The sequence below is a fragment of the Eleutherodactylus coqui genome, chromosome 3, assembly GCF_035609145.1.
Source record: "Eleutherodactylus coqui strain aEleCoq1 chromosome 3, aEleCoq1.hap1, whole genome shotgun sequence".
NCBI lineage: Eukaryota > Metazoa > Chordata > Amphibia > Anura > Eleutherodactylidae > Eleutherodactylus > Eleutherodactylus coqui.
Window position 1 is genome coordinate 318,414,295 of NC_089839.1, and position 15,440 is coordinate 318,429,734.

The 15,440-nt window shown below is 47.1% G+C and overlaps 1 protein-coding gene across 1 annotated transcript in view; it reads left to right on the top strand.

Annotated features, from left to right (window-relative positions):
• Nucleotides 1–2,556: 2,556 nt before the first annotated feature.
• Nucleotides 2,557–15,440, top strand: part of LOC136620329 (fatty-acid amide hydrolase 1-like) — a 108,228-nt gene continuing 95,344 nt past the window's right edge. The window contains exon 1 of the mRNA XM_066595026.1: nucleotides 2,557–2,786. Coding sequence (XP_066451123.1) covers nucleotides 2,583–2,786 — 204 coding nt within the window. The 5' untranslated portion in view covers nucleotides 2,557–2,582. The remainder of the gene's footprint in view (nucleotides 2,787–15,440) is intronic.

Below are 15,440 nucleotides of genomic sequence, written 5' to 3' on the forward strand. Positions count from 1 at the left end.
GTCTTGTCCTCCAGTCACCTCCAGAGCTGCCTTCAGTGTTCTGCTTTTACATTGTGTCTCGTCCTACAGTCACATCTAAAGCTGCAGTCACTGTTCTGATCTTACATTTTGTCTCGTCCTCCAGTCTGCCCCAGAGCTGCAGAAACTAATATACTATTACATTGCTTCTTGTCCTTCAGAGCTGCAGTCACTGTTGTAAGATTACATTGTATCGTATCCTCCAGTCACCCCCAGAGCTGCAGTCTCTGTTCTGCTATTATGTTGTATCTTATTCTTCAGCCACTTCCAGAGCTGCAGTCACTGCTGTAATATTACATTGTGTCTCATCTTCCAGTCACCCCCAGAGCTGCAGTCATTGTTCTGCTATTACATTGTATCTTATTCTGCAGTCATCTCCAGAGCTACTGTCACTGTTATACTATTACATTGTCTTATCCTCCAGTCACCTCCAGAGCTGCGGACACTGTTGTACTATTACATTGTGTCTCATCCTCCAGTAACCTCCAGAGCTGCAGTCAATGTTATACTATTACATTATCTCTTATCCTCCAGTCACCTCCAGAGCTGCAGACACTGTTGTACTATTACATTATGTCTTATCCTCCAGTCACCTCCAGAGCTGCAGTCACTGTTCTGCTATTACATTATGTCTTATCCTCCAGTCACCCCCAGAGCTGCGGACACTGTTGTACTATTACATTATGTCTTATCCTCCAGTCACCCCCAGAGCTGCAGACACTGTTGTACTATTACATTGTGTCTCATCCTCCAATCACCTCCAGCGCTACAGTCAGTGTTCTGCTATCACATTATGTCTTGTCCTCCAGTCACCTCCAGAGCTGCAGACACTGTTGTACTATTACATTGTGTCTCATCCTCCAGTCACCCCCAGAGCTGCAGACACTGCTGTACTATTACATTGTGTCTCGTCCTCCAGTTACCGCCAGAGCTGCAGTCACTGTTCTGATCTTACATTTTGTCTCGTCCTCCAGTCTGCCCCAGAGCTGCAGAAACTAATATACTATTACATTGCGTCTTGTCCTTCAGAGCTGCAGTCACTGTTGTAAGATTACATTGTATCGTATCCTCCAGTCACCCCCAGAGCTGCAGTCTCTGTTCTGCTATTATGTTGTATCTTATTCTTCAGTCACTTCCAGAGCTGCAGTCACTGCTGTAATATTACATTGTGTCTCATCTTCCAGTCACCCCCAGAGCTGCAGTCATTGTTCTGCTATTACATTGTATCTTATTCTGCAGTCATCTCCAGAGCTACTGTCACTGTTATACTATTACATTGTCTTATCCTCCAGTCACCTCCAGAGCTGCGGACACTGTTGTACTATTACATTGTGTCTCATCCTCCAGTAACCTCCAGAGCTGCAGTCAATGTTATACTATTACATTATCTCTTATCCTCCAGTCACCTCCAGAGCTGCAGACACTGTTGTACTATTACATTATGTCTTATCCTCCAGTCACCTCCAGAGCTGCAGTCACTGTTCTGCTATTACATTATGTCTTATCCTCCAGTCACCCCCAGAGCTGCGGACACTGTTGTACTATTACATTATGTCTTATCCTCCAGTCACCCCCAGAGCTGCAGACACTGTTGTACTATTACATTATCTCTTATCCTCCAGTCACCCCCAGAGCTGCAGACACTGTTGTACTATTACATTGTGTCTCATCCTCCAATCACCTCCAGCGCTACAGTCAGTGTTCTGCTATCACATTATGTCTTGTCCTCCAGTCACCTCCAGAGCTGCAGACACTGTTGTACTATTACATTGTGTCTCATCCTCCAGTCACCCCCAGAGCTGCAGACACTGCTGTACTATTACATTGTAACTCGTCCTCTAGTCACCTCCAGAGCTGCAGTCACTGTTCTGCCTTTACTTTGTATCTTATCCTCCAGTCACCTCCAGGGCTGCAGTCACTGTTCAGTTATTATACTGTCTCGACCTACAGTCACCCCCAGAGCTGCAGTCACTGTACTGCTATTACATTGTATCTTGTCCTCCAGTCACCTCCAGAGCTGCAGACACTGTTGTACTATTACATTGTGTCTCATCCTTCAGTCACCTCCACAGCTGCAGTCCCTGTTCTGCTATACATTATGTCCTGTCCTCCAGTTACCCCAGAGCTGCAGTCACTGTTGTAATATTACTTTGTGTCTCGTGTTCCAGTCACCCCCAGAGCAGCACTCACTGTTCTGCTATTACACTGTCTCGTCCTACAGTCACATCTACTGTAGAGCTGCAGTCAGTGTTCTGCTCTTACATTGTGTCTCATCCTCCAGTTACACCCAGAGCTGCAGCCACTGTTATACGATTACATCTCATTCTCCAGTCACCTCCAGAGCTGCAGTCACTGTTCTGCTATTACATTGTATATTGTCCTCCAGTCACCTCCAGAGCTGCAGTCACTGTTCTGCTCTTACATTGTGTCTCATCCTCCAGTCACCCCCAGAGCTGCAGGGAACCCTTCAGGCATTGGGTAGGATTGGTGTCAGCACCTGGCTGGCGGCCGGCTCCCAGCTGTTATAAGCTGCCGCCCCTCGCGGCGGTCCCTCTTTGGACGGGATGCAGAAGGTGGCGGAGGTTCTCCAGGAGCGCCTGCCGGAGTGGCGGCTCTTGGCTGCTGCCGGCTGCGTCTTCGCCGCGTCTTTATTTGGCCTTAGATGGAGAAAAAGATGGCAAATCCGGAAAAGAATGGAGGAGGAGAGGAAGAGGAGAGCGGAGAGCATGCGGCGGATGAGGGGGGCGCTGGAGAGCTTCCATGTACAGGTAGAGTCTTCTATACTGACCATATATGCTGTATACTCCCTATATGTAGCAGATCTATAGGATACACATACCGGGCCTGCTGTATATACTATACAGATATCACACCTATACTTGGTGTATACATACCAAATACATCCACTATACATAGCAGACCTGTATACTGCACATATATACATGTCACAGCTCTTCCCTATAGGCACAGCGTATATACCAGACCTCTACACATATATACATGTCACAGCTCTCCCCTATAGGCACAGCGTATATACCAGACCTCTACACATATATACATGTCACAGCTCTTCCCTATAGGCACAGCGTATATACCAGACCTCTACACATATATACATGTCACAGCTCTCCCCTATAGGCACAGCGTATATACCAGACCTCTACACATATATACATGTCACAGCTCTTCCCTATAGGCACAGCGTATATACCAGACCTCTACACATATATACATGTCACAGCTCTCCCCTATAGGCACAGCGTATATACCAGACCTCTACACATATATACATGTCACAGCTCTCCCCTATAGGCACAGCGTATATACCAGACCTCTACACATATATACATGTCACAGCTCTTCCCTATAGGCACAGCGTATATACCAGACCTCTACACATATATACATGTCACAGCTCTCCCCTATAGGCACAGCGTATATACCAGACCTCTACACATATATACATGTCACAGCTCTTCCCTATAGGCACAGCGTATATACCAGACCTCTACACATATATACATGTCACAGCTCTCCCCTATAGCACTATAGGTAGCGGGTCTACACGTGTAGCTGGCACTTGTTGCAGTGAAGAGCAGAGAACTGCCATTTAACCCTAACAGTCACGTTAAAATTGGAAAAGTCCCCCTGGAATTGTACCTTTGGGGCTCCTTCCCTCGGGCGTGTTTGTGTAATACGCAGAGAATAGAAGCGGTTTCCGTCGGGCGCGGTCGTGTCCCGCCGCAATAAGCACGGTATAATACGAGATCTGCATGTAAACAAGTCTCATACACAACAACATGCGCTGCTGTGCGCCGGCGCCCGCGTGGAGGAGACCTATTGGAGAATTCGCGTGTCTCACATACAGATGTTTGGCGCCGCTCGCAGTCGCCTTACGAGCCTTTTAACCCCTTAGGTAACATATTTCAGAGCAGTAAATGGTTTCTCCGTTGTGTTCCGGCGGTCAGAGCGGTTTCCCCTTCCGCCGGCGGCGCTGGCTGACATCTTGCATACTGCGGGACGAGGTCCAGTTCTTATAGGCGATGCATAAGACATATAGAGTAAGGCTGACTTCACACGGGCGAGCGCGAAGTCCGTCTGTGAATCCCGCCCCCATATCGCGCTCCCATCAATCCCGCAGCCAGATGGAACGTGCCGCCATTATTTCCCGCAGGAGGATATGGCTCATGCGCATTCAGATGAAGGGGGTCCATATTGGCGCGGGATCCGTATGATTTCATTGGCCGCTCTCACATTAGCATTGGTACAGGATTCAGCGCGGCGTGGTCCACTAAGAGCACTATAAGCCCCAGCAGGGCGGCGCCTCACACTGGTTTTCGGATGCTGTCGGCTGTTTCAGTGATTTTTAATAACCGCACCAGCCGGAGCAGTGATAACGTGCATTCAAAGCGCTGATATACGCTTTTGGGGGTACGATGGAAAAACCCTATTAACGGTTGTTTATTTTTGGATTTAAGTGTTCACCATAAATATCAGGTTTGTTCTACGGATCGGGAGGATTACCGCGCCAAAGTTATAGGGCTTACTATGTTTTTACACTTTTGGACTATATAAACACTCTTTTTGTGGCACCACATTACACGACTGTGAAGAAGTAAACACTGGTGGCTGCATATATCTGTATGTAGTGAGCTCCCCCTAGTGGTGGCTGTATATATCTGTGTGCAGTGAGCTCCCCCTAGTGTTGGGTATATATATCTGTATGTAGTGAGCTCCCCCTACTGGTAGCTGTATATATCTGTATGTAGTGAGCTCCCCCTAGTGGTGGCTGTATATATCTGTATGTAGTGAGCTCCCCCTAGTGGTGGCTGTATATATCTGTATGTAGTGAGCTCCCCCTAGTGGTGGATGTATATATCTGTATGCAGTGAGCTCCCCCTAGTGGTGGCTGTATATATCTGTGTGTAGTGAGCTCCCCCTAGTGGTGGCTGTATATATCTGTGTGTAGTGAGCTCCCCCTAGTGGTGGCTGTATATATCTGTATGTAGGGAGCTCCCCCTAGTGGTGGCTGTATATATCTGTATGTAGTGAGCTCCCCCTAGTGGTGGCTGTATATATCTGTATGCAGTGAGCCCCCCCTAGTGTTGGGTATATATATCTGTATGTAGTGAGCTCCCCCTACTGGTAGCTGTATATATCTGTATGTAGTGAGCTCCCCCTAGTGGTGGCTGTATATATCTGTATGTAGTGAGCTCCCCCTAGTGGTGGCTGTATATATCTGTATGTAGTGAGCTCCCCCTAGTGGTGGCTGTATATATCTGTATGTAGTGAGCTTTCCCTACTGGTGGCTGTATATATCTGTATGTACTGAGCTCCCCCTAGTGGTGGCTGTATATATCTGTGTGTAGTGAGCTCCCCCTAGTGGTGGCTGTATATATCTGTGTGTAGTGAGCTCCCCCTAGTGGTGGCTGTATATATCTGTATGTAGGGAGCTCCCCCTAGTGGTGGCTGTATATATCTGTATGTAGTGAGCTCCCCCTAGTGGTGGCTGTATATATCTGTATGCAGTGAGCCCCCCCTAGTGGTGGGTATATATATCTGTATGTAGTGAGCTCCCCCTAGTGGTGGCTGTATATATCTGTATGTAGTGAGCTCCCCCTAGTGGTGGCAGTATATATCTGTATGTAGAGAGCTCCCCCTAGTGGTGGCTGTATATATCTGTATGTAGTGAGCTCCCCCTAGTGGTGGCAGTATATATCTGTATGTAGTGAGCTCCCCCTAGTGGTGGCTGTATATATCTGTATGCAGTGAGCTCCCCTAGTGCTGGCTGTATATATCTGTGTGCAGTGAGCTCCCCCTAGTGGTGGCTGTATATATGTGTGTGCAGTGAGCTCCCCCTAGTGTGGGTATATATATCTGTATGTAGTGAGCTCCTCCTACTGGTGGCTGTATATATGTGTGTGCAGTGAGCTCCCCCTAGTGTGGGTATATATATCTGTATGTAGTGAGCTCCTCCTACTGGTGGCTGTATATATCTGTATGTAGTGAGCTCCCCCTAGTGGTGGCTGTATATATCTGTATGTAGTGAGCTCCCCCTACTGGTGGCTGTATATATCTGTATGCAGTGAGCTCCCCCTAGTGGTGGCTGCATATATCTGTGTGCAGTGAGCTCCCCCTAGTGGTGGCTGTATATATCTATATGTAGTGAGTTCCCCCTAGTGGTGGCTGTATATACATGTATGTAGTGAGCTCCTCCTAGTGCTGGCTGTATATATCTGTATGTAGTGAGCTCCCCCTAGTGGTGGCTATATATATCTGTATGTAGTGAGCTCCCCTAGTGGTGGCTGTATATAAATATATGTAGTGAGCTCCCCCTAGTGGTGGTTGTATATATATCTGTATGTAGGGAGCTCCCCCTAATGGTGGCTATATATATCTGTATGTAGTGAGCTCCCCCTAGTGGTGGCTATATATATCTGTATGTAGTGAGCTCCCCTAGAGGTGGCTATACATGCATATATGTAGTGAGCTCCCCCTAGTGGTGGTTGTATATATATATCTGTATGTAGTGAGCTCCCCCTAGTGGTGGCTGTATATATCTGTATGTAGTGAGCTCCCCCTAGTGGTGGCTGTATATATCTATGTAGTGAGCTCCCCTAGTGCTGGCTGTATATATCTGTATGTAGTGAGCTCCTCCTACTGGTGGCTGTATATATGTGTGTGCAGTGAGCTCCCCCTAGTGGTGGGTATATATATCTGTATGCAGTGAGCTCCCCCTACTGGTGGCTGTATATATCTGTATGCAGTGAGCTCCCCCTAGTGGTGGCTGTATATATCTATATGTAGTGAGTTCCCCCTACAGGTGGCTGTATATATCTGTGTGCAGTGAGCTCCCCCTAGTGGTGGGTTTATATATCTGTATGTAGTGAGCTCCTCCTACTGGTGGCTGTATATATCTGTGTGCAGTGAGCTCCCCCTAGTGGTGGGTATATATATCTGTATGTAGTGAGCTCCTCCTACTGGTGGCTGTATATATCTGTGTGCAGTGAGCTCCCCCTAGTGGTGGCTGTATATATCTGTATGTAGTGAGCTCCCCCTAGTGGTGGCTGTATATATCTGTATGTAGTGAGCTCCCCCTAGTGGTGGCTGTATATATCTGTATGTAGTGAGCTCCCCCTAGTGGTGGCAGTATATATCTGTATGTAGTGAGCTCCCCCTAGTGGTGGCTGTATATATCTGTATGCAGTGAGCTCCCCCTAGTGCTGGCTGTATATATCTGTGTGCAGTGAGCTCCCCCTAGTGGTGGGTATATATATCTGTATGTAGTGAGCTCCTCCTACTGGTGGCTGTATATATGTGTGTGCAGTGAGCTTCCTGTAGTGTGGGTATATATATCTGTATGTAGTGAGCTCCTCCTACTGGTGGCTGTATATATCTGTATGTAGTGAGCTCCCCCTAGTGGTGGCTGTATATATCTGTATGTAGTGAGCTCCCCCTACTGGTGGCTGTATATATCTGTATGCAGTGAGCTCCCCCTAGTGGTGGCTGCATATATCTGTGTGCAGTGAGCTCCCCCTAGTGGTGGCTGTATATATCTATATGTAGTGAGTTCCCCCTAGTGGTGGCTGCATATATCTGTATGCAGTGAGCTCTCCCTAGTGGTGGCTGCATATACATGTATGTAGTGAGCTCTCCCTAGTGGTGGCTGTATATACATGTATGTAGTGAGCTCCTCCTAGTGCTGGCTGTATATATCTGTATGTAGTGAGCTCCCCCTAGTGGTGGCTATATATATCTGTATGTAGTGAGCTCCCCTAGTGGTGGCTGTATATATGTGTGTGCAGTGAGCTCCCCCTAGTGGTGGCTATACATACAAATATGTAGTGAGCTCCCCCTAGTGGTGGTTGTATATATATATATATCTGTATGTAGTGAGCTCCCCCTAGTGGTGGCTATATATATCTGTATGTAGTGAGCTCCCCTAGAGGTGGCTATACATGCATATATGTAGTGAGCTCCCCCTAGTGGTGGCTGTATATATCTGTATGTAGCGAGCTCCCCCTAGTGGTGGATGTATATATCTGTATGCAGTGAGCTCCCCCTAGTGGTGGCTGTATATATCTGTGTGTAGTGAGCTCCCCCTAGTGGTGGCTGTATATATCTGTGTGTAGTGAGCTCCCCCTAGTGGTGGCTGTATATATCTGTATGTAGGGAGCTCCCCCTAGTGGTGGCTGTATATATCTGTATGTAGTGAGCTCCCCCTAGTGGTGGCTGTATATATCTGTATGCAGTGAGCCCCCCCTAGTGTTGGGTATATATATCTGTATGTAGTGAGCTCCCCCTACTGGTAGCTGTATATATCTGTATGTAGTGAGCTCCCCCTAGTGGTGGCTGTATATATCTGTATGTAGTGAGCTCCCCCTAGTGGTGGCTGTATATATCTGTATGTAGTGAGCTCCCCCTAGTGGTGGCTGTATATATCTGTATGTAGTGAGCTTTCCCTACTGGTGGCTGTATATATCTGTATGTACTGAGCTCCCCCTAGTGGTGGCTGTATATATCTGTGTGTAGTGAGCTCCCTCTAGTGGTGGCTGTATATATCTGTGTGTAGTGAGCTCCCCCTAGTGGTGGCTGTATATATCTGTATGTAGGGAGCTCCCCCTAGTGGTGGCTGTATATATCTGTATGTAGTGAGCTCCCCCTAGTGGTGGCTGTATATATCTGTATGCAGTGAGCCCCCCCTAGTGGTGGGTATATATATCTGTATGTAGTGAGCTCCCCCTAGTGGTGGCTGTATATATCTGTATGTAGTGAGCTCCCCCTAGTGGTGGCAGTATATATCTGTATGTAGAGAGCTCCCCCTAGTGGTGGCTGTATATATCTGTATGTAGTGAGCTCCCCCTAGTGGTGGCAGTATATATCTGTATGTAGTGAGCTCCCCCTAGTGGTGGCTGTATATATCTGTATGCAGTGAGCTCCCCCTAGTGCTGGCTGTATATATCTGTGTGCAGTGAGCTCCCCCTAGTGGTGGCTGTATATATGTGTGTGCAGTGAGCTCCCCCTAGTGTGGGTATATATATCTGTATGTAGTGAGCTCCTCCTACTGGTGGCTGTATATATGTGTGTGCAGTGAGCTCCCCCTAGTGTGGGTATATATATCTGTATGTAGTGAGCTCCTCCTACTGGTGGCTGTATATATCTGTATGTAGTGAGCTCCCCCTAGTGGTGGCTGTATATATCTGTATGTAGTGAGCTCCCCCTACTGGTGGCTGTATATATCTGTATGCAGTGAGCTCCCCCTAGTGGTGGCTGCATATATCTGTGTGCAGTGAGCTCCCCCTAGTGGTGGCTGTATATATCTATATGTAGTGAGTTCCCCCTAGTGGTGGCTGTATATACATGTATGTAGTGAGCTCCTCCTAGTGCTGGCTGTATATATCTGTATGTAGTGAGCTCCCCCTAGTGGTGGCTATATATATCTGTATGTAGTGAGCTCCCCTAGTGGTGGCTGTATATAAATATATGTAGTGAGCTCCCCCTAGTGGTGGTTGTATATATATCTGTATGTAGGGAGCTCCCCCTAATGGTGGCTATATATATCTGTATGTAGTGAGCTCCCCCTAGTGGTGGCTATATATATCTGTATGTAGTGAGCTCCCCTAGAGGTGGCTATACATGCATATATGTAGTGAGCTCCCCCTAGTGGTGGTTGTATATATATATCTGTATGTAGTGAGCTCCCCCTAGTGGTGGCTGTATATATCTGTATGTAGTGAGCTCCCCCTAGTGGTGGCTGTATATATCTATGTAGTGAGCTCCCCTAGTGCTGGCTGTATATATCTGTATGTAGTGAGCTCCTCCTACTGGTGGCTGTATATATGTGTGTGCAGTGAGCTCCCCCTAGTGGTGGGTATATATATCTGTATGCAGTGAGCTCCCCCTACTGGTGGCTGTATATATCTGTATGCAGTGAGCTCCCCCTAGTGGTGGCTGTATATATCTATATGTAGTGAGTTCCCCCTACAGGTGGCTGTATATATCTGTGTGCAGTGAGCTCCCCCTAGTGGTGGGTTTATATATCTGTATGTAGTGAGCTCCTCCTACTGGTGGCTGTATATATCTGTGTGCAGTGAGCTCCCCCTAGTGGTGGGTATATATATCTGTATGTAGTGAGCTCCTCCTACTGGTGGCTGTATATATCTGTGTGCAGTGAGCTCCCCCTAGTGGTGGCTGTATATATCTGTATGTAGTGAGCTCCCCCTAGTGGTGGCTGTATATATCTGTATGTAGTGAGCTCCCCCTAGTGGTGGCTGTATATATCTGTATGTAGTGAGCTCCCCCTAGTGGTGGCAGTATATATCTGTATGTAGTGAGCTCCCCCTAGTGGTGGCTGTATATATCTGTATGCAGTGAGCTCCCCCTAGTGCTGGCTGTATATATCTGTGTGCAGTGAGCTCCCCCTAGTGGTGGGTATATATATCTGTATGTAGTGAGCTCCTCCTACTGGTGGCTGTATATATGTGTGTGCAGTGAGCTTCCTGTAGTGTGGGTATATATATCTGTATGTAGTGAGCTCCTCCTACTGGTGGCTGTATATATCTGTATGTAGTGAGCTCCCCCTAGTGGTGGCTGTATATATCTGTATGTAGTGAGCTCCCCCTACTGGTGGCTGTATATATCTGTATGCAGTGAGCTCCCCCTAGTGGTGGCTGCATATATCTGTGTGCAGTGAGCTCCCCCTAGTGGTGGCTGTATATATCTATATGTAGTGAGTTCCCCCTAGTGGTGGCTGCATATATCTGTATGCAGTGAGCTCTCCCTAGTGGTGGCTGCATATACATGTATGTAGTGAGCTCTCCCTAGTGGTGGCTGTATATACATGTATGTAGTGAGCTCCTCCTAGTGCTGGCTGTATATATCTGTATGTAGTGAGCTCCCCCTAGTGGTGGCTATATATATCTGTATGTAGTGAGCTCCCCTAGTGGTGGCTGTATATATGTGTGTGCAGTGAGCTCCCCCTAGTGGTGGCTATACATACAAATATGTAGTGAGCTCCCCCTAGTGGTGGTTGTATATATATATATATCTGTATGTAGTGAGCTCCCCCTAGTGGTGGCTATATATATCTGTATGTAGTGAGCTCCCCTAGAGGTGGCTATACATGCATATATGTAGTGAGCTCCCCCTAGTGGTGGTTGTATATATATATCTGTATGTAGTGAGCTCCCCCTAGTGGTGGCTGTATATATCTGTATGTAGTGAGCTCCCCCTAGTGGTGGCTGTATATATCTATGTAGTGAGCTCCCCTAGTGCTGGCTGTATATATCTGTATGTAGTGAGCTCCTCCTACTGGTGGCTGTATATATCTGTGTGCAGTGAGCTTCCCCTAGTGGTGGGTATATATATCTGTATGTAGTGAGCTCCTCCTACTGGTGGCTGTATATATGTGTGTGCAGTGAGCTCCCCCTAGTGGTGGGTATATATATCTGTATGCAGTGAGCTCCCCCTACTGGTGGCTGTATATATCTGTATGCAGTGAGCTCCCCCTAGTGGTGGCTGTATATATCTATATGTAGTGAGTTCCCCCTACAGGTGGCTGTATATATCTGTGTGCAGTGAGCTCCCCCTAGTGGTGGGTTTATATATCTGTATGTAGTGAGCTCCTCCTACTGGTGGCTGTATATATCTGTGTGCAGTGAGCTCCCCCTAGTGGTGGGTATATATATCTGTATGTAGTGAGCTCCTCCTACTGGTGGCTGTATATATCTGTGTGCAGTGAGCTCCCCCTAGTGGTGGCTGTATATATCTGTATGTAGTGAGCTCCCACTAGTAGCAGCTGTATATATCTATGTAGTGAGCTCCCCCTAGTGGTGGATGTATATATCTGTATGTAGTGAGCTCCCCCTAGTGGTGGCTGTATATATCTGTATGCAGTGAGCTCCCCCTAGTGGTGGGTATATATATCTGTATGTAGTGAGCTCCCCCTAGTGGTGGGTATATATATCTGTATGTAGTGAGCTCCTCCTACTGGTGGCTGTATATATCTGTAGGTAGTGAGCTCCCCCTAGTGGTGGCTGTATATATCTGTATGTAGTGAGCTCTCCCTAGTGGTGGCTGCATATATCTGTATGTAGTGAGCTCCCCCTAGTGGTGGCTGTATATATCTGTATGTAGTGAGCTCTCCCTAGTGGTGGCTGTATATATCTGTATGTAGTGAGCTCCCCCTAGTGGTGGCTGTATATATCTGTGTGCAGTGAGCTCCCCCTAGTGGTGGCTGTATATATCTGTATGCAGTGAGCTCCCCCTAGTGGTGGATGTATATATCTGTATGTAGTGAGTTCCCCCTAGTGGTGGCTGTATATATCTGTATGTAGTGAGCTCCACCTAGTGGTGGCTGTATATATCTGTGTGTAGTGAGCTCTCCCTAGTGGTGGCTGAATATATTTGTATGCAGTAAGCTCCCCCTAGTGGTGGCTGTATATATATATTTGTATGTAGTGAGCTCCTCCTACTGGTGGCAGTATATATCTGTGTGCAGTGAGCTCCCCCTAGTGGTGGGTTTATATATCTGTATGTAGTGAGCTCCCCCTAGTGGTGGCTGTATATTTCTGTATGTAGTGAGCTCCTCCTACTGGTGGCTGTATATATCTGTGTGCAGTGAGCTCCCCCTAGTGGTGGGTATATATATCTGTATGCAGTGAGCTCCTCCTACTGGTGGCTGTATATATGTGTGTGCAGTGAGCTCCCCCTAGTGGTGGGTATATATATCTGTATGTAGTGAGCTCCCCCTAGTGGTGGCTGTATATATCTGTATGTAGTGAGCTCCACCTAGTGGTGGCTGAATATATTTGTATGCAGTAAGCTCCCCCTAGTGGTGGCTGTATATATATATATTTGTATGTAGTGAGCTCCTCCTACTGGTGGCTGTATATATCTGTGTGCAGTGAGCTCCCCCTAGTGGTGGGTATATATATCTGTATGTAGTGTGCTCCTCCTACTGGTGGCTGTATATATGTGTGTGCAGTGAGCTCCCCCTAGTGGTGGGTATATATATCTGTATGTAGTGAGCTCCTCCTACTGGTGGCTGTATATATCTGTATGTAGTGAGCTCTCCCTAGTGGTGGCTGTATATATCTGTATGTAGTGAGCTCCCACTACTGGTTGCTGTATATATCTGTCTGCAGTGAGCTCCCCCTAGTGGTGGCTGTATATATCTATATGTAGTGAGTTCCCCCTACTGGTGGCTGTATATATCTGTTCATTGAGCTCCCCCTAGTGGTGGCTGTATTTATCTGTATGTAGTGAGCTCCCGCTAGTGGTGGCTCTATTTATCTGTATGCAGTGAGCTCCCCCTAGTGGTGGCTGTATATATCTATATGTAGTGAGTTCCCCCTACTGGTGGCTGTATATATCTGTTCATTGAGCTCCCCCTAGTGGTGGCTGTATTTATCTGTATGTAGTGAGCTCCCGCTAGTGGTGGCTGTATTTATCTGTATGTAGTGAGCTCCCCCTAGTGGTGGATGTATATATCTGTATGTAGTGAGCTCCCCCTAGTTGTGGCTGTATATAACTGTATACAGTGAGCTCCCCCTAGTGGTGGCTGTATATATCTATATGTAGTGAGTTCCCCCTACTGGTGGCTGTATATATCTGTATGTAGTAAGCTACCCCTAGTGGTGACTGTATATATATATATTTGTATGTAGTGAGCTCCTCCTACTGGTGGCTGTATATATCTGTGTGCAGTGAGCTCCCCCTAGTAGTGGGTTTATAGATCTGTATGTAGTGAGCTCCCCCTAGTGGTGGCTGTATATATCTGTGTGCAATGAGCTCCTCCTACTGGTGGCTGTATATATCTGTGTGCAGTGAGCTCCCCCTAGTGGTGGGTATATATATCTGTATGTAGTGAGCTCCTCCTACTGGTGGCTGTATATATCTGTATGTAGTGAGCTCCCACTAGTAGCAGCTGTATATATCTATGTAGTGAGCTACCCCTAGTGGTGGCTGTATATATCTGTATGTAGTGAGCTCCCCCCTAGTGGTGGCTGTATATATCTGTATGTAGGGAGCTCCCCCTACTGGTGGCTGTATATATCTGTATGTAGTGAGCTCCTCCTAGTGGTGGCTGTATATATCTGTATGCAGTGAGCTCCCCCTAGTGGTGGGTATATATATCTGTATGTAGTGAGCTCCCCCTAGTGGTGGGTATATATATCTGTATGTAGTGAGCTCCTCCTACTGGTAGCTGTATATATCTGTATGTAGTGAGCTCCCCCTAGTGGCGGCTGTATATATCTGTATGTAGTGAGCTCCCCCTACTGGTGGCTGTATATATCTGTATGCAGTGAGCTCCCCCTAGTGGTGGCTGTATATATCTGTATGCAGTGAGCTCCCCCTAGTGGTGGCTGTATATATCTGTATGCAGTGAGCTCCCCCTAGTGGTGGCTGTATATATCTGTATGCAGTGAGCTCCCCCTAGTGGTGGCTGTATATATCTGTATGCAGTGAGCTCCCCCTAGTGGTGGCTGTATATATCTGTATGCAGTGAGCTCCCCCTAGTGGTGGCTGTATATATCTGTATGCAGTGAGCTCCCCCTAGTGGTGGATGTATATATATGTTTGTAGTGAGCTCCCCCTAGTGGTGGCTGTATATATCTGTATGCAGTGAGCTCCCCCTAGTGGTGGCTGTATATATCAATATGTAGTGAGTTCCCCCTAGTCGTGGCTGTATATATCTGTATGCAGTGAGCTCTCCCTAGTGGTAGCTGTATATGCATGTATGTAGTGAGCTCCCCCTAGTGCTGGCTGTATATATCTGTATGTAGTGAGCTCCCCCTAGTGGTGGCTGTATATATCTGTATGTAGTGAGCTCCCCCTAGTAGTGGCAGTATATATCTATATGTAGTGAGCTCCCCCTAGTGGTGGCTGTATATAAATATATGTAGTGAGCTCCCCCTAGTGGTGGTTGTATATATATCTGTATGTAGGGAGCTCCCCCTAGTGGTGGCTATATATATCTGTATGTAGTGAGCTCCCCCTAGTGGTGGCTATATATATCTGTTTGTAGTGAGCTCCCCTAGAGGTGGCTATACATACAAATATGTAGTGAGCTCCCCCTAGTGGTGGTTGTATATATATATATCTGTATGTAGTGAGCTCCTCCTAGTGGTGGCTGTATATATCTGTATGTAGTGAGCTCCCCCTAGTGGTGGCTGTATATATTTGTATGCAGTGAGCTCCCCCTAGTGGTGGGTGTATATATCTGTATGTAGTGAGCTCCCCCTAGTGGTGGCTGTATATATCTGTATGCAGTGAGCTCCCCCTAGTGGTGGCTGTATATATATATTTGTATGTAGTGAGCTCCTCCTACTGGTGGCTGTATATATCTGTGTGCAGTGAGCTCCCCCTAGTGGTGGGTTTATATATCTGCATGTAGTGAGCTCCCCCTAGTGGTGGCTGTA